General features: G+C 46.5%; 11 protein-coding genes across 11 annotated transcripts; 6 read left to right on the plus strand and 5 right to left on the minus strand.

Moving 5' to 3' along the window:
* Positions 1–4,638: 4,638 nt before the first annotated feature.
* On the plus strand, positions 4,639–6,182 carry AO090701000019 (uncharacterized protein; the record flags this gene model as incomplete). The annotated part of the gene is made up of 4 exons (XM_023237500.1): positions 4,639–5,403; positions 5,475–5,528; positions 5,565–5,777; positions 5,844–6,182. The coding sequence occupies 4 exons, from the start codon at positions 4,639–4,641 to the stop codon at positions 6,180–6,182; spliced, it is 1,371 nt and encodes a 456-aa protein (XP_023091972.1).
* A 402-nt stretch (positions 6,183–6,584) lies between these two features.
* AO090701000018 (putative mitochondrial folate carrier protein Flx1) lies at positions 6,585–7,742 on the minus strand (the record flags this gene model as incomplete). The annotated part of the gene is made up of 3 exons (XM_001822862.1): positions 6,585–7,168; positions 7,246–7,488; positions 7,625–7,742. The coding sequence occupies 3 exons, from the start codon at positions 7,740–7,742 to the stop codon at positions 6,585–6,587; spliced, it is 945 nt and encodes a 314-aa protein (XP_001822914.1).
* A 1,430-nt stretch (positions 7,743–9,172) lies between these two features.
* AO090701000017 (SF3B4/SAP49 family RNA-binding protein) lies at positions 9,173–9,656 on the plus strand (the record flags this gene model as incomplete). The annotated part of the gene is made up of 2 exons (XM_001822860.3): positions 9,173–9,192; positions 9,257–9,656. 2 exons carry the CDS (start codon positions 9,173–9,175, stop codon positions 9,654–9,656), a joined length of 420 nt encoding a protein of 139 aa, XP_001822912.3.
* Positions 9,657–9,767: 111 nt separating this feature from the next.
* AO090701000016 (uncharacterized protein) lies at positions 9,768–10,349 on the plus strand (the record flags this gene model as incomplete). The annotated part of the gene is made up of 1 exon (XM_023237501.1): positions 9,768–10,349. The coding sequence occupies one exon, from the start codon at positions 9,768–9,770 to the stop codon at positions 10,347–10,349; it is 582 nt and encodes a 193-aa protein (XP_023091971.1).
* A 659-nt stretch (positions 10,350–11,008) lies between these two features.
* On the minus strand, positions 11,009–11,450 carry AO090701000015 (DUF2015 domain-containing protein; the record flags this gene model as incomplete). The annotated part of the gene is made up of 2 exons (XM_001822859.3): positions 11,009–11,328; positions 11,396–11,450. The coding sequence occupies 2 exons, from the start codon at positions 11,448–11,450 to the stop codon at positions 11,009–11,011; spliced, it is 375 nt and encodes a 124-aa protein (XP_001822911.1).
* Positions 11,451–11,939: 489 nt separating this feature from the next.
* Positions 11,940–12,785, plus strand: AO090701000014 (60S ribosomal protein L28; the record flags this gene model as incomplete). The annotated part of the gene is made up of 5 exons (XM_001822858.3): positions 11,940–11,991; positions 12,096–12,190; positions 12,299–12,322; positions 12,391–12,515; positions 12,608–12,785. 5 exons carry the CDS (start codon positions 11,940–11,942, stop codon positions 12,783–12,785), a joined length of 474 nt encoding a protein of 157 aa, XP_001822910.1.
* A 1,351-nt stretch (positions 12,786–14,136) lies between these two features.
* AO090701000013 (malate dehydrogenase) lies at positions 14,137–15,566 on the plus strand (the record flags this gene model as incomplete). The annotated part of the gene is made up of 8 exons (XM_001822857.3): positions 14,137–14,149; positions 14,207–14,238; positions 14,309–14,419; positions 14,494–14,581; positions 14,650–15,027; positions 15,086–15,170; positions 15,219–15,363; positions 15,426–15,566. 8 exons carry the CDS (start codon positions 14,137–14,139, stop codon positions 15,564–15,566), a joined length of 993 nt encoding a protein of 330 aa, XP_001822909.1.
* Positions 15,567–16,046: 480 nt separating this feature from the next.
* On the minus strand, positions 16,047–16,861 carry AO090701000012 (trafficking protein particle complex subunit; the record flags this gene model as incomplete). Its single annotated transcript, XM_001822856.3, has 4 exons — positions 16,047–16,178; positions 16,246–16,335; positions 16,432–16,549; positions 16,644–16,861. 4 exons carry the CDS (start codon positions 16,859–16,861, stop codon positions 16,047–16,049), a joined length of 558 nt encoding a protein of 185 aa, XP_001822908.1.
* A 717-nt stretch (positions 16,862–17,578) lies between these two features.
* On the minus strand, positions 17,579–19,625 carry AO090701000011 (Siz/PIAS RING finger protein; the record flags this gene model as incomplete). Its single annotated transcript, XM_023237502.1, has 6 exons — positions 17,579–18,086; positions 18,139–18,364; positions 18,419–18,524; positions 18,702–18,946; positions 19,007–19,354; positions 19,478–19,625. 6 exons carry the CDS (start codon positions 19,623–19,625, stop codon positions 17,579–17,581), a joined length of 1,581 nt encoding a protein of 526 aa, XP_023091970.1.
* Positions 19,626–20,191: 566 nt separating this feature from the next.
* Positions 20,192–24,177, plus strand: AO090701000010 (uncharacterized protein; the record flags this gene model as incomplete). The annotated part of the gene is made up of 14 exons (XM_023237503.1): positions 20,192–20,369; positions 20,447–20,485; positions 20,548–20,698; positions 20,736–20,748; positions 20,818–20,940; positions 20,984–21,020; positions 21,069–21,391; positions 21,447–21,538; positions 21,575–21,863; positions 21,926–22,053; positions 22,109–22,479; positions 22,513–23,273; positions 23,385–23,574; positions 23,618–24,177. 14 exons carry the CDS (start codon positions 20,192–20,194, stop codon positions 24,175–24,177), a joined length of 3,255 nt encoding a protein of 1,084 aa, XP_023091969.1.
* A 2,639-nt stretch (positions 24,178–26,816) lies between these two features.
* AO090701000008 (uncharacterized protein) lies at positions 26,817–27,384 on the minus strand (the record flags this gene model as incomplete). Its single annotated transcript, XM_023237504.1, has 4 exons — positions 26,817–26,836; positions 26,971–27,037; positions 27,091–27,126; positions 27,187–27,384. 4 exons carry the CDS (start codon positions 27,382–27,384, stop codon positions 26,817–26,819), a joined length of 321 nt encoding a protein of 106 aa, XP_023091968.1.
* Between the last annotated feature and the right edge of the window lie 52 nt (positions 27,385–27,436).

Genomic DNA, 27,436 nt, shown 5'->3' on the forward strand with positions numbered 1-27,436 from the left:
TTTTCTTTCCTTTTCTTCCTCTTTTTTTTTTTTTTTCCCTCTCCCCTTTAGCGTCTCGTGTTGTTTCAGGCCAGTAAGAAAGCGAGAACAATCGAAGGGTACCAGGATTAGAGCTGGTCCAATCAGTGACATGCCTATGTACTATTAGTAGGTACTATTTAACATTTCCACCTTACGCGGCTTATGGATAATCTGAAGACCGCGTGTTCATGTTGAATCTTTCCTTGTACTTTATTTACACATGTTCCTATGAGTTTATCGATATACCAAGTAGTGGAATGACGCATCGATCCATGGATCATCATGAAGAAGGCCCGGCCCGCTACAGCAACGGGGGATGATTGAAATGGTTAGCATCTTCCTTTCAATGCGTTAACCGTAAAATTTGCAGCCACAAAGATCTTCTTGAGCCTAGCTTCTCTCACTCTCTGCCCGGCTATCCCTCGGTCATATATTCAATCATTTTAATGATTTATTTTCTGTCCAAGAGTATCGATTCATGGGGTTAAAGATCCAATGAATGAAGAGTGCTATAGGGGATGGACGATCCATATTACTAGTATTAACCAGCTAAGGCAGTGGAGGTCCTCTGATGGCGAAGACCGCCACGGTCAACGTGTGGGCGCGTGTGGTGAGGAGGGGTGGAGACAGCAGTTTCGTATTCCCCCCACCTAAATTGTATTGGTCAAAGGCAATAGATGATCGGACGCTGGGATACATACTCCTAGTACACAGTAATAAGTATACTTACTCCGTAGAAGTTGGGTCAAGGGGTGCCGAATCGGATGGGACTGGAGTCAGCCTGCCATGACTCGCAGTGGATCGAATGTTGTGACGCGTGACTGTGTGGAGCAAATCAACTAGACTGGACAACACCCACTCATGGAGCTCGTTTGTTCTTGCTTGACAAGGTAAGAGTCTACGTACTAGCTCGAAAGTCGTCTAAGAGGTCAGGCACGTATCCATGTAAGTCTTAGGCACTGTGGTAGACATTCGTCGCCAGCCGCGGCTGTCGCGAAGAGTGAGGCACATTCTCATTGACGCCAAGGAATCCATCCAGCCGGGGCCTTCCAGCAAATGAGATACTACGTGGTTAGTAATTCCACACTATTGATCGGCTGCGGACGGTCCGTTCTGTAGCTCTGCCGGCGAACCCTTGTCATAAACTTTGCGGTACTTCTGTCACCCGCACGGTTTCTGTGGCTATACTCAGGAAACCCTCCCATTGGATGTTGAATGCTAAATAGTTGTCCTCAAGCCAGTCCCATCTATACTCCGTATACGTATATGACTATATTTCTGTTCTCTCATGCTGTGTGCATATGTAGGGTATACGAGCTGATTTCGAACCATCCATGGCACTTTGTCTCAATGTCCCTGACCCCGAGCGTCCTCAGCTCCCTCGGCTTAACAGCAATTTATCGGAGCTCTCGGGCACCCTGCGCATTTCTGCAGCCAGTCTTAAAATTCCCATCCGCTCCGAGGCTGCATGTGGCTTACCCTCTGTGTAGATGTCCCCGGCAGGACTGCAAGATGCCTGCCGCATCGGCCGGCCCCATGCAAATAATAAATGGAAGAACTCCTGGGTGCCGACGAAAACAATGAATATGATGAAGCACCTAACTAGCTTGAAAGGTGCCCAGATGTTAGAATAAAAATATATATATCGGGACCCTATGATCAGGTCTGGGACCAAAAACAAATGAGATGCTTCCAGTCTCAAAGATCTACATCCTTTCGGGTCATGGTGCTGATCGGTCCACTAGTGAGGAGAGTGTTGACCGTCAGCCTTGAAACTGCTTCTCTCTAGTGGTCGGCTGGGTTCCAAAGGTTCAGGTGCCTGCGTAGATGACAAGGGTATCCTAGTTGACTAATCCTTTTCTCTCCCTTGTTGTTTTTCTTTTCTTTTCCTTTTTTTGGGGGGCGCGCGCGCGAAATACAGGTAGTATGTACCCAAGATTAGGTTAACTATCACAGTCCTTAACAATATTGATCATCCATGTTTTTATATTCCCTGAGAAACTAGAAAGACTCCCAAAGTGGAAATTCCGATATTTACAATAGTCTAGTACCTGACTAAAGGGTACTCCTCCTCCCTCCGTACGCAGCCAAGCGGCCACTTTGTAGCCGGCCTTTTTTGGCCAGGCTGAAACCCTTATCCCTCGTCTTGGTTTGGTTTGTCTGACTGGCCAATGCTCCAGCCCACCCTCCAGGACCGCTGTGTCAGATGATCTATGATTACATAGCGGTTATGGTGTATTACAAGGCTGTTGTATTTGATACTCCTCTCACCATCGCAAACAGCAATTATGAAGACCTCCCGGAGAAAGGTTAAAGGAAAGAAGAGGGGAGGGTAAGGGAGTAAATAATAAGAGAAAAAAGTCCTAAAGAACATTCATTTTTTTTTTCTATGATCCATAGACTGGAGCAAGTACACTATACATGGTTGCCTTGTAATGAATGGTTCTTGACAGAGTGAAAGTCGTGAAATAACTGTAAACAGCCTTTTTCCTTGTTACCCCTTTGGATTCCATAGATGTTCCTATCTCATTTCATCTCCCCCCACCACACACACACACCCATATATATATGTGTGTGTCTTTCTTTACAGTATGACCATGATGACCACCACAGCGTCCAATTAAACGTGGAAAAGGAAAGAAAAGGTGGTAGAAAGTCAAAGACAAAAGAGAGAGAGAGAGAGAAGGGGGGGGGAGGTTAAGAATATGGAGTAGATATGCTTCTATGAACTACGCTACATTATGTAGGTAAACATAGAGATATAGATTCTGAAATTGTTAGCCTCCAAGAGTACAGAATCCATACCAAGTCAAGTATGGAAGCATAGTACCGCCAATGTGGGTGCGTGATTATCAGCTCGATCGGGACTGTCACACGCATCCCGCGATTGGGCCAAAATAACCACTATTCTCCACGATTGTCCGTCCCGCCACGACTACTGGGTACTAACTAGTACTTAGTACTTACTACCTCCTACTTTTTCTCCCTCCCCTGCAGCAGTCAATAAAAGTCATCCCCATCTATCGCCCCGCCGAGATGGGCAGAAAAGGTAAATGGAGAGATGATCAGGGGGCCGGAGAGCTCACTCATTGCCCCAAGGATGATGAGAGTCGGGACTAGACCATAGAACTAGTTGGATTTAGACGGTGGATCTCACTAGGCATGGATTTAGTATGGTCAATGTCTGGGCGAAGTCCAGCTCGTCATTTTTCCATGTCATCCAATGTCATCTCATTTGCAGGTGTAAGAAACCATTGAGGAACGATGCCATTACTTCATACTCTCTTTACAACAGAAGCTAGAGGGAAGGAGGGAGAAGAATCTAGAGGTCTGGCAGAGAATCAAGTCATCTATCTTTTTTTTTAGGCAGCCTTCGAGTATCTGACAAGGTGAATGAATCCTTATCTTCCACTGGTGCAGTACACAGTACACACTGCTGGTATAGGCACGGTATCTATGTACCAGTGTCTTGTTGCTAGATATGTATGGTATGGACTGGCATGGATACATCATCAGTACGATAGATACGTAAGTAAGTACAGTACTGTTGGAACACTTAGCCTTTTCCGGGTGTTGGTCTCTGTGATCCAGATGAAGCCTTCAGCTAACTCTCAGCTAACAGGCTGGATCCCTGTCGTTGTCCACCCCCGCTGCTTCCACTGCTCTGGGACCTCCAAGCAGGAGTGTGGGCGGGAAAAAATAAAAGAAAGGGAAAAAAAAAAAAAGAAAAGAAAAGAAAAGGATTTTTTATTTAATTTTTAATTTTTTTTTTTTTTTTTTTTCCTTTTCAAAATAGAATAGAATAAGGGAAAAATAAAACAGGAATTAAAGATTAACTTAGTTAAATATTATAATAAAGGTATATGTATATCTAGTTCTAGATCACCACCAACAGATAGAATGTCACGTATGTTAATGTGGATGTGAGTGCAAAAGACCCAAGGGTTTAGTATATCATACAAAAAGCAACAAACAAAAATAACAAACACACATATACTAAAAGGGAAAAGAAGAAGGCAAAGACGAAGACGAAGAAGAGAAGAGAGATAGAGAAAAGGCAACAACTTGCTTCCATACTCATTACTATCATTACGAACAATATCCTGTCCAGTGTCGTTCATCACACTCAACAACTCTCCTTTCCATTATATTTTACTCTCATTCTCTTTTCCCTTATTTGATTCTTTCTTTCTTTCTTCCTTTCTTGATCTTTGCTCGATAATTATCGTTTCATACGCAGTCCTCTGAGCCTTCTGAACTGCGGAGAATTTGAGATTCTCTATCCGATCGACCTTTTTGATATTTGCTTTTTACCATCGGAAGATCACCTTCACACTTTATACTTTATTTGCTTGTTCCCGCTCTATTTGCTTCTTTCCTCTAGCATCGATAGACGTCGACGCAGAAACTTCCGCAATCCGCTGTTGACCATTGACCATTGAATACCGGTTCGTCTGTGAAGAAAGCCCATCAGTAAGTCTTCCCGTGTTGTTGTCACATATGAACGTGAGAGCTGACATGGAGACAGCGAGGACAAGAGACGAGTAGATAGCAAAGACGAAGTGATCCTAGGGCAGGTGATCTGGGCATAATTTTTTGCTTCTAATCTCGCCCGAGATGGAAACAGCCGAGCCTGTGTCCTATGAATTCCCCGGTCATACAATCGGCGCTGTTGCGCCGCGTCGGATGATGACCTCCAATCTTGGTCATAACTTTCCCTTCTATGCAACCCCAGCAGCGTCATTCCCACTGCCATTTCACCAGTCATCCTCGACCGCTTATGGATTTGGCCATGCACTCAATCATCACCACCATAACCACCATCAACCCAGCTATCCTCAGTTCTTCGTGGCCAGCCACGAATCGATCAACTCTCAGCCCATGCGGTTATCGTCAGAGCCACCACCTGTCCAGTCAATCCCTGATATTCGTCCTGCGAAAAATGCGGTCAATCGCGTATCTAGAGATCCGTTGGTCAAAAATGATCCCAGCTCAAACACACAACAGACTCCCATGGCCCGCTCGTCGACCCACGGAGCAGCTGCCCAAAGCAAGAGCCCTAGCGTCAGCGAGATCGAGTTCACCACCGAGGTCGATATACTGATGAAAGCAATCCAGTCCAGAAATAGTGTCCAGCCGCCGAACACGCAGTCATTGCCGCCTTTACAGCAATTAACACACAGGGGATGCCATGGTTATCCGCAGACCTTTTCTCTTCATCCGTCTGGCAATACCCGGTGCAATATGATGGCTGAAGAAGTGCAGTCTCGGTCAGGGAAGAAGCGCAAATATGTCTGTACCCTTCCACACTGTGGAAAGAGCTTTGCTCAAAAGACTCATTTGGATATTCATACTCGGGCTCACACCGGAGACAAGCCTTTTGTGAGTAGGAAGAAGATTACAACCTGCCGGTGATTATAGCAGAGCCAGTGGCTGACCATTTTCACTGACAGATCTGCAAGGAACCTTCTTGTGGACAACGTTTCTCACAGCTAGGCAATCTGAAGGTAAGCTCTACTGAACAATCTGTTCTGTTATGCTAGAGGGAGAAGACAGATTCTAACCCAGGTGCTCACAAACAGACCCATCAGCGACGTCATACTGGCGAGAAACCTTTCTCTTGCGATATATGTCAGAAGAGGTTTGCCCAGCGCGGCAATGTCCGTGCCCATAAAATCACACACCAGCATGCCAAGCCATTCACCTGTCTGTTGGACGACTGCGGGAAACAATTTACTCAGCTGGGCAATCTCAAGGTGCGATGACCCATGCATTCTAGTACTCGCATAAATTAGCTATGTCGTATCTAACCGGTTGGACAGTCTCACCAGAATAAGTTTCACGCAACAACATTGCGGGATTTGACATTGAAATTCTCCCAAGTAACAATAGGTGACCCCATGAGCCCGCAAGATAGAAAGTTGTGGGAATACTTTGCCACTCTTTACAAGAATAGCAACAAGGGAATAAAGGGTCGTGGAAAGGATCGTAGGATCTCCCCTACCTCTAGGTCAGGACCTGGGAAACGACACCAGACCCTAGGCAACAATGACGACAAGCTGCAACGCCCTATTTATGAGGAATCATCGGTCTACACCGGGGGTTCAAGTAGTGACGAGGAGGATGCGGAGGCCTATTATATTGATAGACAAAATCATTGAGCCGTACTGGTCTTCTGTTCGATCCTGTTTCTACTTATTCTTGGCTGTGTGTTGCAATGTATTCGGATTGTTCTACGATACCAGGTTTGTTTATGTTGGATGTTTATGGGAGCCTCTCCGCGATCGAGGCAGCATTGTCCGCCAGTTTACACAAAAAGAATTCTATCCAAAACTATTGGTGTTGAGTAATTCTTGGTACAAATCTTTTAATCTTTTGTATATGCATCGTTGGTAGGTGAATATCCAACGCGTCGCCACAGGGAGCAGTATCAGAATTGCGAGCGCTTGATATGCCTCGACCTTTCAAGTGCAAGCCAATAGTACAGCTAGCATACCTCTTGGCTTGAATCTGCATGCGCAGACCTTGGCAATGAGAGCTGTTTTTTCGAAGACAGAAGCGCACTATGCGCGTGAAATCAGTTCGGGTAAATATGCTCGGGTGTTCTCATACACCAGGAAGGTAACCCATGTACTTGGCAGCACCCGCAATATATTTGGCCCTAAACCCTTGTAGAAGCCGGCCGCTCCCTCTCTGGCCCAGATCTGCAAAGCCGCATCCTGAACCCCCCGGTAGATAAGATGAGCATCATAGGTTTGCAACCGGGACCGCAACACTTGGTATGGATATGTGACAAACCCGGCGAATATCTTCGAGAGACTAGAGATGATGAAGAGATCTAGGTTACCGAGTCTTCGCCACCGCACTTGTGCCGATCCCGCATAGCCATCGTTAAACACCGTCGCAGATGACATTTTGATTCGGTGCAGTTTTAACTTCTCGTAAGCCATGAACTGAAGTGCACCATGGCTTACCCCAAAAAGAGCTGGAAGGAGGCCACGATAGAAACCTGGAATACCCTCTGAATGATAGATCTGTGAGGCACCAGTAGTGAAAGACGCATACGCTCCGGGCGTCCTAGAACTGGTCGATAACATACGAGTCTTAATGACCCAGATAGGATTTGTCAATATAGATGTCAGCATGCCTTGATGTAAAGAGCCGATCTGAGTCAGCCACCACCACATCCAGATTTGTGAGACAAATTTAAGGGCTCTAGCATACCAGCGGCCCCTGAGGCAAGAAAATAATCGGAGGAGGTAAGATCTTCCTCCCGAGAGCTGCGCCAAGTACGCGTCGCAGTCTTGATATTACCATAGCACAAAAAATAAAGGGCCCAGCTAGTCGAGTTACCAATGATGTTGGGCGTCAGTCCACGGTAGAACGCTGCAACGCCGCCTTCATTCTGGTATATGCTGCGGACGACGTGGAGCGAGCCACCCACTCGAGAGGATGAGGATCGGTCAACTAAGTCATTCAGGGGAGAGAAGATTTAGCCACCATCGCACACACCCATCCATCCCAAGCGAGTGTCAACACGATCAATTGAAGGGTAGAAATAGGAGTAGAGGATTGCATGTGTATACCACAAGGACTGACTTACCTTGTAGTCGAGTTTTGATCAAATCCAACGGATGGAGGCACAACGTAGAAACAATTCCAGCCGTAAATCCCGCTACGCTCTCCACAAAGGACGACGACAAGCCATCCTGCCCGTTCATGAACCTTTTATTACTCCTTCCTGGGTTGCGTTCGTATAGCTTAGTAGAGTGATGAAGGGTTGGTCCCGTCATCGACTTTTTCGTCTCCCTCGGTCCGATTACGGTTCGGCAGCGGAAGTTGCCTGTTCGCGCTTAGATCAGGAAAGTAGTCAATTTATAAGTAACAAGGCCCTTTCTCAGACGAATGGCGAAATGGCTGCGATTTAGTTTGGACATATGTCCAGTCAAATAATTCGAACAAGGAATGGTCGGAAGGCTCAGGGCCTGTCGGTTATCCAAGAAGTCCGTTTTTCTCTTAGTATTCCACGCTTACTTATTCACCTTTGACAGTCAACCTTTACAGATCGAAGCACAGCTCGTATATGTTCATCATCCAGAAAGTACCCTGATATAAATAAAAAAAGTCCTTAAAAATACATGATGTCAATGTAGAAGCTCCCAATCTTCGACACAACAGACTGAACAAGATAGACTTCCCACTAGCCACTTAGCCATGAGTTGAAGACCCCCCGGTTGTAGGCGAAAAGGGCATCACAGAAAAACAAAAACCTCTGAGCCCTTACAGATTGTTCTTTGTTATCATGGAGCTCATTCACTTTATGCGAGCGGTGAAAATAACCTAGCCATGACATCAGCTCCCATTCTGGTATCGCGTAGGCTAAGGAAGGAGTTCGTTATACTTGAACAAAGATGGTTTGGGCTCGCTATACGTATAACCTATCAGATTAATCAGTACAGGTAGTTCTCAGAACGTCCATGTCGCAATCAAATAAAGTCCCCATACCGAGATAAACAATCAAGGGTAGATATCCGCTGCACGCCTAGTCAGGTTTTATCGTATCTTATATAGCTTGAAAGGTGTGGAACGACTCACTAGTGAATAGCGACCCTTGAAACATCAATAACTTTGGAGATGCGCTCCTAGTGAGAAAGAAAATCATCAGCGGTCGTTATGTGGTTTTGTTGAGGATTGTATGTCTAACCTTGGTCTCTTCCGAAAACTGAACCATTGCGATAGTCACGAGTATGTGTCGGTGTCAAGAGAGCTTCACTGGGAAAGACGGCGATGGACAGTATTTCTCAGGAGGATCAATTCTTGGTAAATTGTTTGAGGGTAGAATTTCCAAAGCAAACGGAAAGGCTGTCAGTTAAGTGGAAGCGGAAAATAGTTGGCGGAGAAGGAAGAAACATGGCGAAAGCTCAAACTTTTCGGGGGCTAAAAACAGCTGCCGCCGATACCCCAACTCAAGATCATTGTATTCATCCTACTCCCGCCTTTGTTAAAGATTGATTCGTCACTTCTCAGTTTACCATAATAACTATCCGATAATTCATGTACCATACTACCAACAATTTTACGTACTATCTTCTAGCTACTTTCTGCTAAGTCGTGTACCAGCCGATCACCGCTACGCTACGTAAGCGACGCCATGTCCGGTGCAAGGCATTGGTGAGTGACTGTTCCCCCATTTTCAGAGTTGCGAGATTTTCAAAAATACTAATGGATGCTATAGGGAGCAGGATAAAGAGGCCACCGTCTACATTGGGAACCTTGATGAAAGGGTCACAGATAGCCTGGTATGGGAGTTGATGCTGCAGGCAGGGCGCATCGTTAATGTTCACCTGCCAAAAGATCGAGTCACACAGTCCCACCAAGGTTACGGGTTTGTTGAATTCATCAGCGAAGAGGATGCAGAATACGCATCCCGAATAATGAACGGCATCCGTTTATATGGGAAACCAATACGCGTGAACAAAGCGTCTGCTGACAAGCAGAAGTCGGTGGAAATCGGCGCGGAACTTTTTGTTGGGAACCTTGACCCCATGGTCACGGAGCAAGTCCTTTATAATACATTCAGTCGATTTGGGAACTTGATCAATTTACCAAAGGTAATGTCGACTATCCGCCCTTAAAGGTGTGAGCTAATCTTGTTGCAGATTGCACGAGATGACAATAATCTATCAAAGGGCTATGGATTTGTGTCGTTCGGCGACTTTGAATCATCGGATGCCGCCATAGCAAACATGAATGGCCAGTACCTTATGAATAAACAGGTCTCGGTACAATACGCCTATAAGAAAGATGGCAAGGGTGAACGTCATGGTGATCAAGCTGAGCGGATGTTAGCTGCGCAAGCCCGCAAGCATAACGTACGCCCGCCGACTCAGCCTTTACCATCACCGTTCTCAGGTTCAGGGACCCCTATGGTGCCCCCGGCCATGGCCAATGGTGATAGCTCTAGGCAGATCAGCACTGGTCCTCCGGACCTAGGGATGGGCAGAGGCGTTGCAACCCCTAATGTTGGTTTTTCGAATGTGCCTCCCCCGCAACACCACAGGTCTGTTCCACCTGCGACACCTTTGGCAAATCCACCACCAGGCTTGCCAGCTCGGCCTCCACCTTCACAAGCTGGCTATGGAGGTCCACCGCAGGCTTTCTTACCTCCAGCCTTTAACAATGCGGGTCAGCAATCATCTTTTCCTCCACAGCCCGCGCCACCTCCAGGCTTCGCTCCTCCCGGCTTTGGCCCTCCTACTGGGAATGCCGCCCCCCCGCCACCGTTACCCCCAGGATTTCAGCAGCCAGCCTACAGTCGGGGGCGCTAGATATTCGGCGCAAATGCGTTAGCTTGGAAGTCAGACCCTACCCGATGAGTACTAGGTTAACAGGGGGGCTAGTTGGGCATGACGTGACATTTCATCCAAAAATAGGCTCGAAAAGCTACGCGTGAAGCGAATACCGATGAAAACTGGTATGAACCAGACTCCCAATTTTCATACGGGGGGCATACCGGCCTATCAATAACTCCGATTCCAGTACTGGACTCAGAGTTAGCGGAACTTACAACATATGTATAATAGAACCTTCCTTTTGTTCTCTCTTCAAGTGTTCATGGTTGCACCTTTCATTGGGTGCAGACATTGCATGAAATAGGTCCCGTGGTTCCAATGCATATAGGCAGGCCTCTTGAAGCTCATATTCTAAAGACAATGGGAATCAGAGGCAAGGCTATTTCAAATAAAGTGCTGGGCGAGAGCGCGATCACGAACGTCGATCCCCTGTGTGTGTATAGCAGGTACTTGACTTTGTGCATTAATGATATTTATTGCTTGAAAAGAGTCAGAGAAAATGCAAAGAACTCTGATCTGAATTTAGCAGTCATATTGCCAGTGCCCTCGAAAAGGAAAAGAATGAAGAAAGGAAAAAGATAAATCAATGGTTTGATGTAATACCGTACAACAAGTGTCTCATGGCCAACGCCATCTTAGGAGAATGAAACAAACTTGGGGTCCCTGGGCCGGCCGTCGGGACCAATATTATTCTTAGCAAAACGCTGCTCGGTATATATCCGGCGAGCTTCATCAAAGTTTATCCTTTGGCGTTTCATGATCTTCATGATTTGTCGTTTAGCTTGGTTATCCAACCCAGCCCTAGTGTCACCATCTGCAATGTTGGCGGAGAGGTCAAACTGCGTTGATGTCAGCCCCGCCTCTAGGTCATCGGCGAAGCTAGAAGGTAGGCGGTCGTAAATGTAATCAGGAACTGGGACTAGAGACAGCCATCGGGCCCGTGTAAGATAGAGGACTTTGAACTCGTCAGCATGATATCCAGACTCGTAACTACTTTTTGGTTCTGCTTGAGTGCAATATACCTGTACCACAAACCACAACAGAGATTGCCAAAAAATATAGAAGATAGTATGCCATGGCAAATAGGTCAGTTGGATGGCTGCTAGGCTGTTCAAACGAAAGACAGTGGGAGATGACGTTAATGGCTTCCCGAATGTTGGATGTGAGCGGTAAACTGTTGCGAAGCGCAAGTGATCAAAACTCTTTACTATATTCATGAATGAGGGATTCTCGGCTGGCAGGTAGCTGCCATCATCAGCAGCATATGATGCTTTAAGATGGAACCAGGACAACCCGGTAGCCTAGGGGAGATCTACTAGTCACGGGGAGAACTGGGAAGGCTGCAGAAAGAGGCAAGTGGGTCTGTGGCTGAACATTTCTTTGCTGCCTTCGATCTGAGGCAGCAACCCTGCTCTCAGGCGCTATACCTAAAGTAGTCCGCTTAGCGAGATTGCGGACAGCCATTCTTGGCGCTGGCACACACAATCCACCGTTCAGTATACCAGCCTTTGTGTCGATTGATTTCGATCCGTCCTCAATCCACCAGCCTGAAAGAGATAATTTACAATGGCCGCCCAAAGACAGAACGTTTCCAGCGACCTGGTCTGGCAGCTCACCCGTACGTTTACCTCTTCTACTCCGTACTCGGCATTCCTACCTACTCTCCATCCATCTATGTCAATCAATCTGATGCCTCGGAAATCCAACTAATCTTTAGAACAGGCAACCAGAATGCTTTTCTGGTCAAGCGTAACAGCGGCGGCGGCTCTCAGTTCTCCCGTGACCCTTTGAACCTGCAGAACAAGCACTCTTTCAAGGTATGAGAGCCCCAAGGTCTATGATTTTCATACAGAGGCTGTTTCCATGCTTCTTATTCTCCCAGCTCAGGGTGCCGATGACTAACCAGTGATACCGCTTGATTTTAGTACGCTGGATACGCCAACACCAAGGTATTCTCGCCCTATGACCACCCGATACTTGAATTACATACCCGGACTTGTTTAACCCACGATAACAGGCTATTGGTGTGCAGCCCACTGAGAACGGTGGCGTTGTTGTTCTTACCAAGAAGTCCGGCAATGCCCAGCAGCCCGGAAAGAACGCCGTTCGCGTGACTTTTGGCCCCAAGGCCTCCACCCGCAAGTAAGCAGAACCGATCGCCTCACTCTCTATGGAGTGAATAACCGAACATCACGTTGTGCTTGTGCTAACTGGATGGCTGCCATTTTTGCTAGGATTTACAAGGGTGTTGCAGACAAGACCGCAAAGAACGGCTACCGTGCTGACCTCCGTGAGGACGCTGTTGCACGTGTGAGCGCCATTCGCCGTTCTCAGAAGCCTAAGAAGGATACTCCTCCCCAGAAGCCTAGAGGTGCTCAGGCCCGGAAGGCCGCTGAGCAGGAGTCGGCATAAAGGATAGGACTCGATGACGAGTAGTCGCAAGGGTTGGGCGCATCAAGCATAGTGGCGCCATGCTGGTCAAGGGCGGAAGCGTCCATGTAATTTAGCAATACTGCTACCGGGGCAAATGTGCACCATGCCGTTCAAAAAGAGATTCAAAGAACCAAAAAGACAAAAACAAAAGAATCACGAGATATGAATATCCCTTCCCCCGGACATCCACCCTTGTCTAGTCCGATTGACGGGGGAATGGTTGAACTCTTACGTTGTAATCCCATTCTCCAGCTAGTGTTGTGGTCACAAGATTTAGCACGTGCTTCTAGCGATTAACAGAACTTTACAGCCGATGTTCGGGCCGACGGAGACGAAAGGTTTTGGGAGGATAAGCAAGCTGCTTTATATGAACCGTAGATAGGTCCTGATCATCCGCCTTTTCCCGAGGTCTCGACGGCTCTATGGTACAAAACCGGGTGATGTCCTCGGACATAGTAATGGGATCCAGTGATAGAGGAATTGCCGGAGTCTTGGCTGTCGACTTGATCGGGAGGGGCCGTAGGAAGTTAGGGACGTTGTAATTAGGAATCACCTATTGTTTCCATGGATCCAACCCATGGCTCGGGTACTATTTTGTTTGTTGTATGTATTCATGTATGTATGTGTATATATGTACCACAACCAGACAGGCATTACATACATTCTATGGTGAGGTAGGCATGCACCTGAGAGACAGGTACGGGACGTACTGTACAGTATACATAGGGCTGTGCAGGAACCCTCAATATCCAGGCAGTGCCATCGGGAAATTCCCGGAATCTGTTGAGCAGTAGTACTGGAGAGTTGGGGAAACCGTGTAATTCGTATTAGTCAAATGATAATAATTGCTGTGGAAATGACGATCTGGTAATGTATTAGTTACTCCGGACTCAGGATTGCGGTTTTCTCCACATGTGATTGAACTTAGGGAACTGTCATAATCATACCTGCATGGTGACGCTCTGAGGAATCAAGAGACACAAGCAAGGATATATATATATATATAGGGATTCTCCTTAGGAAGGATTACTACTGGGCGTACGATCTCCATCTCGAGCGTTTTATACCTGATTTAAATCTGCTTGATTACTTCCGTACCCCTCCCCCACCCACCCTTTCCCTTTCCCCTTTCCTCCCCTCTTAGCTTATTTACCCCTCTTTCCCTGCTTTGAACCCAGTGTTCTTTCCTCCCTCCACCACCACCCCACACTGACGCTCTCTCTCCATTTCTCTATCTTCCTTATTCTTCAAACCTTCCAAATCGCTAACCCATCTCCTCTTATAACGGAACAGACTAACTCAATTGTTTGATTCGAGAATCTCGTCCATCATGGTCAAAGCTGGTGAGTTAGCAATCCTTAACAGATGACACTCTCATAGGTACTAACTCGAAACGTTAGCGGTACTTGGAGCTTCTGGTGGCATTGGCCAGGTATGGATATCCCCACGCCTTACAACCCTGGTCACAATATGACCTTGTTCGATACTGACTATCTCCCAAGCCACTGTCTCTCCTGTTGAAGACCTGTCCCTTAGTTGAAGAGCTTGCTCTCTACGATGTTGTGAACACCCCTGGTGTTGCTGCTGATCTATCCCACATCTCGTCTATCGCTGTACGTTACTGCCACAATGCGAATTGCCCGATGGAAGAGGCGAAAAATGGTATCTTGCTTACCTGGGCGATTAGAAAATCTCTGGTTTTCTGCCCAAAGATGATGGGCTGAAGCAGGCCCTTACTGGTGCTAATATTGTTGTCATCCCGGCTGGTATTCCCCGTAAGTCCCTACCCTTTCGCATTGCTCCTCGTATGTTCGCTGGTGGCCAGTTTTCTGATAGTTGATAGGCAAGCCTGGTATGACCCGTGACGACCTCTTCAAGATCAACGCCGGCATAGTGCGAGACTTGGTCAAGGGTATCGCCGAGTTCTGCCCCAAGGCCTTTGTTCTGGTTATCTCAAACCCCGTTAATTCTACTGTTCCTATTGCTGCAGAGGTGCTCAAAGCCGCTGGCGTCTTTGACCCGAAGCGCCTCTTTGGTGTCACCACACTGGACGTCGTTCGTGCAGAGACTTTCACCCAAGAGTTCTCGGGCCAGAAGGATCCTTCTGCTGTTCAAATCCCAGTTGTTGGTGGCCACTCTGGAGAGACCATTGTCCCCCTCTTCAGCAAGACTACCCCCGCAATTCAGATACCCGAGGAGAAGTATGACGCACTGATCCACCGTAGGTTGTCCCAAAGAATCTCATGAATATCTTGCTGTAAGCACTAACTATGCTTCAGGCGTCCAATTTGGTGGAGATGAGGTGGTCCAAGCTAAGGACGGTGCTGGTTCCGCCACCTTGTCTATGGCCTATGCCGGTTACAGGTAGGGATGCTGCGTACCGTGAGAGCACTCGCGGCTAACATGCCATAGGTTCGCTGAGAGTGTAATCAAAGCTTCAAAGGGTCAAACGGGTATTGTCGAGCCTACCTTCGTCTACCTGCCTGGAATTCCCGGCGGTGATGAGATCGTTAAGGCAACTGGCGTGGAATTCTTCTCTACTCTTGTAACCTTAGGAGTAAGATTCATCTCCTCACAGAATCTTCGTTCATATCACGCCAGGCTAACGCTATTAAACAGACTAATGGCGCAGAGAAGGCTAGCAACGTTCTTGAGGGCGTGACCGAGAAGGAAAAGAAGCTTCTCGAGGCTTGCACGAAAGGCCTTAAGGGTAATATCGAGAAAGGCATCGACTTCGTTAAGAACCCACCACCAAAGTAAACGCGCCCACCCCCGTTCATCAGATGCAGGATTCCCACCCACCAGTCGGTAATTTGCCATCTATATCGCACTCTTGTCTCCACAGAAAGGACCTCGTACTTTCGGTGGCTTACTTTGCAATTCACGAAACTGAAAGAACCCCGCTAATCATTGATACCTGGGCAAGATAGGCTTTGAAGCATAAGATGATTTAAAGACGAATGGATGAACGTGGAATCGTGTCGTTCCGGTGAAAGAGGATAGCAGAAACAGGCAGAATGGAAACGAATTGTACTCATACCTGCACGCACTCATCTCTATGTACTGTAAGAGCAGGAAGAATGGCCTGTGACCCGATTGTAGAGTACTAGCCGATTCGGTTACCCAGTCTATCTGCTGCTGGGCTCGGTTTTCAGGCCATCTTGCAGTATTACCTCAATGCTATATTAGCTGCAAGAATGGACATTTCGATTACGTACAGGCCAGCTGTCCGCACTCCATTCATGATTTGGGTTGGACTGTTTTGATCTGAAACGTTGCTCCCGGAAGCTCACCCGTCTCGGCCTGAACAGTAGTATTGATCCCCAAATTTGATAGAGCGCCGCGAATGACACCACACGGGAACCATAAATACTAGAGCTTGGTTAGACAATAGCAACTACGAGCCAATGAAGGGGTCAAGTAACTGGTGGTCCCATACCGCCTGAGCCATGGACACCGCCTCGCTTCTCACAGACATGCTCATCCTTGCAAATGGCCGGAATGAATTATCGGTCAGAACATATACTCCCTGTAAGAGCTTGTCAGTCGGCCCTCTTCTCTCTCGAGGCAGGGTTTGGCGCGCGACAATAAACTTGTGTCTGTATGGCAGCGTGGATGTGCATACCCGATGATTAGTCTTCAAATTATCGACCTGCTTCTTGAAAAGAATGGTCCATAGGTCTTTGCACAAGAACTTTATAACATCGAGATTGTCCGAGAATCTAGGGCGGTCTCGAGAGAATCTACAGGGAGCATAAGCGCAAGGGCACCTAGTTAGCCTGGATCTAGATAGAACTGAATGGGCGGGTATTCTTGCCCCCCCGCACCGTAGCTTACCTTTCTGCAAGGCCTTGTCCAACTCTGTATCCAAGAGATTCAAGGCGGAAAAATGTCGTTTCCCTAATCTCATCATCATCGGGAGTTTTATCATCAGCTGAAAGTTCCTTCGCCAGGCGTTCTGCCATAGGTACCAGCTCTATTAGGAGAAAGTCAAGACACGAAGCGCTTAGAGCCCGTGCTTGTGGCTCATCCGGAGCTGGTGTATCGAACGACATCACAGTTGAGCTTTTGTTCGTTGTTGGACCCTGTGGAATGAAGATGGGCCCAAGATAGGTCCGTACTTGGTTGGAGCGTAGTAATAACGGTTATCTTTAAAAATCTGCAGTCGTATCCCATAACCTCTCCATAAAAATCATACAAGAATTCTAGTTTAATTCCACCACTGTGTGGCAGAGAATTGGCGACGGAAGGATGGTTGGTTGTTACCTCATGCGGCTGCGGCTGATTTATCTCCGTTGATTAAATAGTACAGATGGTCGGCAGCAGCGGTCCCGCTCCAGCCTCAATTGAATTTGGTTTTATTGACCTCTCCGGCTCACAAGCAATTGTCCAAACGCTTAAGGTAACTAATCAACTCATTTATCTAATGCGCCTGAATTCGTCCGCCCACGCCGGGCACTATCGTCATGCTAAGAGTTTACTTAGGAGGTACATGCATAGGCCTCGTTAATAAAACATAAATACGTGTCTCTTTTCGCTCTCCCTTAAAACAATTTGTCGAAACTTATGCTTCTCGAGAAGACCCATGCTAGACGAGGACTTGCTACATTGCGGCCAGAGGAACAAACGATAAAACGTAGAGTATGATATATCCCATATTCGAAAAGGAAGTGAACGAATTCATTCTCCAATTGAACTTATGCAATGTTATCAAACACCGTAAACCGAATGCGCCGCGACACCGTTAGATGCTAAAATTGATAAAAGTGAGATTATGCATTATAGCCAGTTGTTTGGCTTGCAGACTCAGAACTAGTCTGACCAGCACGAGGAACAGCCTTGCCATTTGCTAGAGCAGTGTTATATGAACTTTGAAATTCTTGCCGGGGTAAAGATCGATTTAGCAAGTTCAAAGCTGGCCGCTTCGGTGGTCTTACAGGGGAACCATCGTCATTATCATCATCGCTCCCAGTAAGGTCAATCACTTGGGTTGCAGGACGCTTGTTTGTTGACAAACGAGCGACAGATGATGTCGACGAAGGCTCCCGTGATTGAGCTGGGGTTCTTTGTAGAGATAAACTCGCGGCTGGAAGAGATTCCTGTTTAACGGGCGTATTTCCAAGTTCCTTTATCTCTATTAAATCGTCATCATCTGACTCAGGAGTAACTCCACCAGCTTCTGAAGCGTCGACGACTCTGGGATTTGACCATCTGCCGTCTGGCTCCACTACAACCTGTTCAACATCTGTAGATGTTGAGCGAAGTATATCATCAACATACCTGTATTATCAGTACTAGTACTAGAACCAGAACCGCTCCACGTTGGACTTACTGATCGATTTGTAATGACTCAAAGCTGGTGGCCTTAGAACACACAGGGCATGACCACGTTGGGGCCTGTTCTTGCAATTGCAGGAAAGAGTATGCATCAAAGCATTGATTATGAGTGCATATTACCGAGCGGCAGGGGACCGCGATTCGAAGAGTAGATAAAGGACACTTCAATGACATGACGCTAGATGTTGCAACGATGTCCGTGTCATCCGCTCTGCTTTTCACTGCTGGCCTTTAAAATTGGTCCTCTAATAGAAACCGAAGATGAACGAACATACTTTCTCGTAGTACTTGGTCTTTCGAGATTGTCTTCCTCATCTTCAACTCAGCTACAAGTTCCTCAACTGGATGCCGCTGAACAAGACTGACAAGCACAAAGAATCTCTAATAGCAAGTCAGCACTAAATGCCTAATATCAGAATTAAGAGGGTGCTAGATGGAAAGGGAAAGGACATGGAATAAACAAATTAACCGGAGTTCAACGCTTGCCTTTGTAGTGAGGGCATAGGTCATAACAATATGATTTGGATATCCAGGTTTTTTGCGAATATAGTCGGTTACATCAGCCGGTCTCGTCGTACCTGGTTTGTTTTTGAGCCCTCGCAAGTTAGCCTTCACCTCGTCGAGATTTGCCTTCAGCTCAACTTGGTGAGGGAAAGCAATATCCGATTTCGTATACTGATTAAGCCCAGTATCTGCAGCACAGTAAACCATTACCCTAAGGTTCGGATCGGCCTGTAGCCTAGAAGCCATATCTTGGTTGAGAACCACTCTAAGTTCTACACTGTCCCTAGTCTGTTCGCGTACTTTGCGATATTAGATGGGTATGGACATGGTAAACTGAGCAGTGATAACCTATAGCTCACCTTTGCATTCCACAACAGGTGTAAGCTGCTGGAAAACAGTGTAGAAAGGACTTTCTTTGAAATTTAACCGGCCTAGAAGAAAATGAGAATTGGCCCCCAAATGTAAAGACATGGAAATTGGCATTGTGAGGATACCAGAAGTGAGCCCATGCGACGTCATCGGCGCGCTCAATGGCGATGGTCGTTGTTGTGTTGACAAGGGTTGATTAGCTGAAGAATGATATTGGTGACTAGGTAATGACTGTGGGGTTGAAGGTTGTGGCATTGATCGATGTGTCGTGGCGTACACGGCTCTCTTCAGGTTATCGTACCGCTCAATCTGTCCTCCTTGATTGAGTCTCTCAATGACTAGCGGATCGAAGAAACTGTTAGCTTTCTATACATCTGATCAACCTTTTGTGCTTCAAGCGAATACTGTTGGAAGCCCCGCTGTCCGGAAAACAAAACCAAGAAACTACAAGGGCAACAGACATTCAATGATTCGAAACTGAAGAGAAGCTTTTACTCCAGAAACAGCGAGCCCCTCACTTCTCAGTATCTCCTTGAGCTGCGCGTTCGTCATTGTTTTCACCAAAGCAACCACACTTTGAAGCTCGGATGACTGGCCAACAGAGGCCATGATGGTAGTAAGGGCAGGGCAGTCGGCTGTTATAGCATTCAAAGAGTAAGAAGGATTTCAAGAGGTGATTCCAAAACAGGCGCGCAATATCTAGCGACAATGATAAAAGACATCTCAATCCTTCTCTTTCCTTAGTTTAGCGATGGCAAAAAGGAGACAAGATAAAATAAAGTTCCAAAAATAAACCTCAATTTTAAATATTACCAGGAGACTGATTTAATGAAAAGGACAGAGCTTCGGTCGACACACACCCCGGCTGGGATTGCTTTGCGACTGGGCCGGTCGGCGATGATTGCGGAGGAGAGAAAAGGACCTCCGATAGGATGACATAAGATGTCCACCGCCAACAGTAACTACTGAGAAGATTTATGCTTCAGAGCGGCTAATCCAAAAAGGGAAGAAAAAAAAAACCTAGACTGAGTACAAGAAGTAAGTGAAAGACCGAATAGATTTCATTGCCTAACACATTCACAGAATCTTCCTCTGCTTCTTATAAAGCTCCTTATAATTTAAGTTTACACTTTTATCTCAGTGATTTCTCCTCCTTATTTTCTTCTATCATCGAGATGGCAAAGAGTGTCCGAGCGAGTGTCCAAAAGCGCAATAGAGCGAAACTGCGAGCCACAGTCTTTGGGCCAGTTGTTGATGCACGAACTGAAAGACTCTCTGCTAAGCTGCAGGAGCTTGCCTCCCAGCCAAAACCAAGTAATGAAGAGAAACCAGATATGGAGCTGAACATGAAGGGTAAGTTTTCTGTTTGATTTTATTTTGAATTGTTAAATATATTTGGCGAGAACTCACCAAGTAATTGCGCTATATAGATCGCCAGGAAGGGACTAAGATATCACAAACAAGTGAAGGTCAGTCTCACATGCGCTCTCTAGTCAATTCATCTTGCATAAAAGGCTCACTGTCTCTCTAGATATGGACATTGACAACGGTACCATCAAAACTACCCAGGGTCGCTCTCACAAAGGCGGGCGGATTCATAAACGCCACAGCAACAGAAAGAACCGCTCATCTATTGTCTTCCGTCCACACCAGTCCAAGAATAAGAAGGGTCTGAAGAGGAGGTAGAGTTCTAGGCACCATTTATTTCATAAACACTAGATTGGCGTTCGGGGTTATCTACAACATCATCTCATTGTGTTTCCGATATTATAAGAACAATTAAAATTCATGAACTCAACAGCGTCACGCAGGGGACCCATCAAATTCGGGAGAAATCTTCCTGCCTCCGAGTAGAGGTCAGCTGAGGCTAGAGTCTCCGCCTAGTTTATGTAGCCTCTGCTGTTCTGTAGTCCAAGAGGCGTTCGTAGCCCCTCTTCCTGTTGAGTACTCGCAGTGCCACCTGGCAGTACCGCATGACGGATGAACCTCCTCAAACAGAAGGCGGTGTGCTAGTTATAGGTAGTTTTGTATACAGTAGCCCGATCGAAGTAGGTATACCCCCTTTTGAAGTTGATACTATTTGCTTGATTTTCAGTGTTACACTGACAGTGTATCAGACCCGGACATGTCAGCTTGGGTACGGTATATGCCAACATAACTTGCTTGAAATTGCTCCAGCGTGTGGCAGAAGCCACCGAGAAATAGCCATGAAGGTTGCTAGATCGAAGTGGACGATACTCATCGCCAACATACTCGTCCCCATATCGATTCTCGTCTTTTCCTCTGGGTTTTTTCCTTATAAGACATTGCTTACGGGCTTTGCAACTCATGAACATACCATTGGCGGTCAAATTCCGCCGGGCGTATTCGACAAAGTTATTTTTATGGTAGTTGATGCATTGCGGAGGTACGATCGCAAACTTTACTCAGGTTCTACTCCTTCAGGCTGACTTTCATGCTAGCGATTTCGTCTATTCCCAGCACTCTGGCTTTCTATTCACTCAGAGGTTAGGAGGAGGATTGTCGTTTAAACCCACACACTGACAAGAATTCCATAGCTTAATTCGGTCAGGCGCTGCTCTTCCATTCACTGCTTATGCTAGTGCTCCAACTGTCACAATGCCCCGGCTCAAAGCCATAACAACGGGGTCCGTGCCATCATTTCTTGATGTAATACTTAACATTGCAGAGGCTGATACCTCGTCGACTCTCATGCACCAAGATACATGGTTAGCACAATTGAAAGCAAAAGGTGGAAAATTGGTCATGTATGGAGATGACACATGGCTGAAGTTGTTTCCTGGGATGTTTCACAGGGCTGATGGGACTACGAGTTTCTTTGTGTCGGTCAGTCACTCCAATGGCACTGCCAGACTTGCAGTCATAGACTGAGCTAAGCTTTGTTGTAGGATTTCACAGAAGTAGACAATAATGTGACTCGCCACATCCCCAATGAACTCTTGCAAGATGACTGGTCAGCTTTCATAATGCACTACCTTGGTCTTGACCATATAGGACACAAAGCTGGTCCTAATAGGTAAGGTGCTACAACCGCCGCTGGATTTTGTACTATTCTCTTGACACATCTCTAGTCCATACATGATAACAAAGCAGCATGAGATGGATTCTGTTGTTAGCATGGTGTACACAGCTTTGGAGCAAGAGAAACATCTCAAAACTACCCTCTTTGTATTATGCGGTGACCATGGGATGAACGAAGCTGGGAATCATGGTGGTTCGTCTGTGGGCGAGACTTCACCGGCTCTACTTTTTATATCGCCCAAGTTTCAGCGACTTGAAACTCGAAACGATAGCCCAACGGAAGAATTCAGTGACCTACAGTATTACCATACTGTTGAACAGACAGATATCACACCGACACTTGCGGGGCTCCTAGGCTTACCAATTCCCTTGAATAGCCTGGGTGTCTTTATCCCCGAGCTTCTTGCGATGTGGGATCACGGTAAGGGTCTCTTATCTTTCTGAGCAAACAAAGGAGCTAAGTCAATACCCCTAACCTCGTCATCAGGACCACATCGGATTCATATGCTACTTGAAAACGCCAAGCAGTTGCTGGGAGCCGTTAAAGGATCGTTTCCGAGTTATAGCTTTGAATTTGATTTAATGCCTGTCATTTGTAGCTCTCAGTCATTGATCGATATTGAGCGTGTTCAGTGCGCTTGGTTTCGAGTGCTTGAGACGCTCAATGGATCAGGTGCTAATCACGATAGTGAAGCCTCTTCGGAGATCGAGTCTGCCCTTCTGCTGTTTTTGAGGAATGCCCAGAAGTTAATGAGCAGCGCTGCGAGTGATTATGATCTTATAAGGCTCTATGTCGGGCTTTCCATTTCCGGGTTTGCTATCTCACTTACCTTTTTCCCAGCCAAAAGGCTGCTAGTGAATTTCGCGCCGGCTGGAATGTTTTTGGGGTTTAGCATTCTAAGCTATAGCACCATGATGTTCGCAAGTAGCTACGTGGAAGAAGAACAGCAGTTCTGGTACTGGATATCAATGGGATGGGTGGTTTACCTACATGTTAAATATGCTGGTCACTTCCATGGCAATTCAATTCAAAAATCTGGCCCAGCGAACGGCCATTGGCCATTTGAACCCTCACTTCCCTGGTTTGGCGCAGCTGCGCTAGCAGTGTCTTATCGAGTTCTGCGAAGATGGAATCAGACAGGCCAGAAATTTGCTGCTCAGCCGGACATTACCGGGTCCTTCTTTCCTTCTCATCAGCATACTTTGTGGGCCTTGGTGATTCTGACATACGCTGATACTTGTTTGCATCTTCTCTTCGACCTTCCTGCATCAGTGCTTTGGCGTTTTATTAGTTGTATGGTGACACTGGCAGCCTTTCTTTTCAAGTTATCATTAGCGGCGTCCGACTCTCCCGAACTTCTCGGTAACTCGTTCTTGCAGCCGGTGGCCATGTTGACTGATGGAATGCACCTGCTTTATCATGCAAGAATGGTTCTTTGTGGGATATCTCTTCTCATGATATATTCCTTGTACGCTGGAAAAGCCCGGGAAACGACTCACAAGGGCAGAGGCAAGTGTTCATCCCTAAAACATTACCGAATGATCCTGACAGAGAAAAGGGCCACCGAGCACCATCTTTCACGAGACTCTCACTCTTTTCCTGTTGATGCAATCGAAAGTGACGAACATACCCGCGTTTCTAGTGTTTAGAGTACAAATCACCATCCTCGCATCGATGCGTTTATCAACCGTGGAACAAACCATAACCTCCCTGCTCATGCAATATGTGACATTTTACGCATTTGGAGGCTCAAATGCCATTTCGTCGGTCGACATTTCGAATGCATATAATGGTATCGGCACCTATAGTGTTTTTATCGTCGGTGCCTTGACGTTCATCAGCAACTGGGCCGCCCCCATATGGTGGGTCTCAGCCAGTAGGCTGCTCCGTTCCTCGCAGAATCGGGAAGAAAAGGAGGCACATGTAACCATCCTGACTCTTCATATGGCAACAATTTTAATGTCGGTTATGGCGGCGTGTACGACGTTAAGGACGCATCTTTTTATCTGGACGGTCTTCTCCCCTAAATACCTTTATACTATTGCATGGGCAATGATCAACCACATTGTGGTAAATGTACTAGGAGAGATCGATTGGCGCTTGTTCATGAAGAGGTGAGCTCTCTGCGTTATTATTGAATGAGAGTTATCATTGCCAAAACAACTCTAAATCCGCTCGGTGCTTCCAATGGTGACGAGTGTGGTGAGTCATCGACAAGAGAAAACGAGAGCCGACAGATTGTAAGAAAAGGATCTACAAGAGACTATCGAAAAGGTCATCAATGGCATCCTTTTTCTTCTTCCTCTTCTTGCTTTTACTCTGTTTTACGGCGAAATCCGTAATTTTGTTCGAGTTCTTCGGGCTGAACTTCGGGCATTCTTCTACCTCTGAAGAAGACTTCTCTAGAAATTCCCCGAGACCTGGCAAATCGTTATTTCGAGGCAGAATCTCTCCAATATCTTCTAGACCATCGACCCTAGCGTGTGTTGAAGCGACCCTAAAGGTTTCTGTCTGAGCTGCAAACTTCATTTCTTTGTCAATTCCTGTGGATTTTGCAAGGCAAGCCAATGTGCCTAATAACACTGTCCCAAGAGTAGAAAACTGCCCATCGGCCACAACTGTCGAAAAAGCCCTAATTAATTGTTAGTCTCTGCTTTCACGTGACACCTCTTCTTTTCCGGAACTCACAGATAACATCTTGGAAGAACATGGTTCGCAAGACACTGTATGTATAGATCAGGAGATTCCGCCACTCCGCTAGGTGATTGTATACGGTCAAGAGATTGCGCGAGGTTCCAGGTGGTACGCTTTAATACTGACAACCATTTCCACCATTTGGTTTTCTTATGTTGATTCTTATTGCGGTGGTATACCAATTTAAGCATGGAATACACGGCGTAAATCTTCTCTGCGTCCATTTCGATTATGCCATACGACACAGTAGGTAACCTCACACACAGCTGAACGGCATCAGGCCAAACCCCTTTCTTCGGATTTTGCTCTTTTGGAGAGATTAGATTTCGAAATGTGGCGAGTTATTTGGCTCGTTATTTGGCTCGTGATTTGGCTCGTGATAATTGCATGAGCCAGCCCTTAGAGCAAATCAATCCCTTATCTTTCTTCCTTTTTCTCTTTCTCTTTTTTATTTGTGTGTGTGTCCTCCTTTGGATACCTACAGTGAGTGCGTTGTTGGAGTCTGGAGATAAGATTTTTAGCTCACCGGTACTTCAGATAAAATGCTGGTGGGGCACTAGGGTATTGCGTACCCTGGATAATGTTTTTTATCCCCGGAGTCTAGACGCATCTCAGGCTAAGGCCTAGGGAATACTATATCTACAACGCATGGGCACACCCCAATTAGTTATTGTAAATACCTTACTTAGAATCACCTTGGTTTCGTGGATTTTCTGGTTTATTGATGAATGCATTGTGTAACGTTCAAGAGCATGGAAAGGACCTGAATCTCTCAGAGAAAGGCTTCCAAGGGAGATAAACCCAACATTCAGACTCAAACCGAGACACCACATTCGAGCCTACCAGGGCGTAGAATGTTTTCTCCTGCGGGTCAAAAACGTCGGCTGTCTCTCCAAGTAGATTTTGTACTTAGAACAGGGAAATGGGAAACATGTAAGGCAAATGAGACGAGTAAAGGGGAATACTTGGTGGGGATGGTGCGGGACAGACTAACAATAATTCACTTTGCGCAACAGGCCGCAAACCAGACATATGCGAACAGATCTCCATACACATACTCACTGTCAACTGGCTATTCTTCCTCTTCTTTTTCCTTTCTATTCTCTTTATCTCTCTCTCCCTCCTTCTTTTCTTCCTTTCTTGTTTTCTTAGTCTCCTTTCAATCATCAAGTCAGAGTGTTGACTTCGCCCACTGAAGAGTGCACCAATCAAGAGGTCCTAGGTCCACGGTCCATAGTCGGATCATACCACATTTTCATGGCAGGGTAAGTGTAAGGGGCACTCCTTATGCCGCCGCCAACACTAGAGGAATGCTTCGGGGTAAGTGTCCGAACATACACAATTTCTCTTTCTGCAGCAGTTGTTCCGCGGTCAAATTGCGAGCGACGGCGACGCTGCTCATCCCGATATTGCTGACCAACTCGCGGAGCAAACAAACCTATGGAATACAACATCGGGTTAATGATATTTTACACAGCCCCCGGGTATCATACTAACCGACATGCTCAGCATTCTCGATACTGCGACGCATTTTTGATGGATTATCTGGTCCCGGGAAGCGATCCTCAGTGCCAGCAAGAGGTCCGCTGCCGGTATGAAAAATCTGGATCCCAGGTATCAGTTTCACTTTCTATGTCTCTGAGAATACACCGAACCTTTGGACGAAAGGACGGGTGCTCGAGCATGACGGAACTGTTCCGAAATTTTTGCACGAGACAATCCTTCCCTTGGATTGCTATTCAAAGCTCAGATGACTACATATTCCTTGTAGATAGCGGATGACTCACTGGCGTATGATACTTCAGCAATTTTGTCGCTATTGAAGCAATTCCTGTAGGACCTTATTAGCACCGTGGCCTTCTTGCTAGGTAATAGGGTTTCTTGCCAGGTGCGCCCAGCTCGCACATTTACAAACTAGAAAACAGTAAGCGATGTGCACAAGATGCTCGAATATCGTCCATTCAGTACTGACATCGATAATATCAATCGGCTATTGTTACGTTAGAGATGGTAAATGATGCATGGAGAGTACAGGCTGAGCAAATGTCTTACATCCTCAAAATTTATGAAGGCGTACCCGACGCTAGAATAACTTTGTAAATATGGCATATCGTAAAGTTCAGTATAGCTGAGCTCTAACATACTTGCAGTTGTTCGCAAAATCTTCAATTAGACGTCAGTTCTTTTCACAGAAAGTCGTTCGCTATGATTTCTTACCAATACGCAAGTACATAAAGTCATACTTTCCATGGCTTGTTTCATCGACAATGGCTTTGAGCATAGTCTAGTCATATTAGTCTTTTATTTGCCTCTCTAGCCTCTATCACTTGATCTTACCTGATCAATCTTATTCGGAATATTGCGGAGCATTATCTACTCACAACGATTATGGTTATGCAATGGACATCAACACATCTTAGGGTTGACACTTACTGTAGTCCGGACATCAAGACCGAGGCGAATCCGTTCAATGTCTACCGCGTTCTGGTTACTTACGCGCAATTCAGGAAAGCGGCCAATGTCACGGCGAGGAGAAAGCAAGACACCTTCACCTGCCCTAGACATCCAATCCATGAGGCCAGCGTGTTCACCAGGGGGTACTGTAGAGCGTCCGGTAGGGCTGAGCTCCATAAATGGGGAGCGGTGCGGACGGCTTGGAGTCCAAGCGGCATTCTTGAGGCAT

This window comes from Aspergillus oryzae, chromosome 5 (genome assembly GCF_000184455.2).
Source record: "Aspergillus oryzae RIB40 DNA, chromosome 5".
NCBI lineage: Eukaryota > Fungi > Ascomycota > Eurotiomycetes > Eurotiales > Aspergillaceae > Aspergillus > Aspergillus oryzae.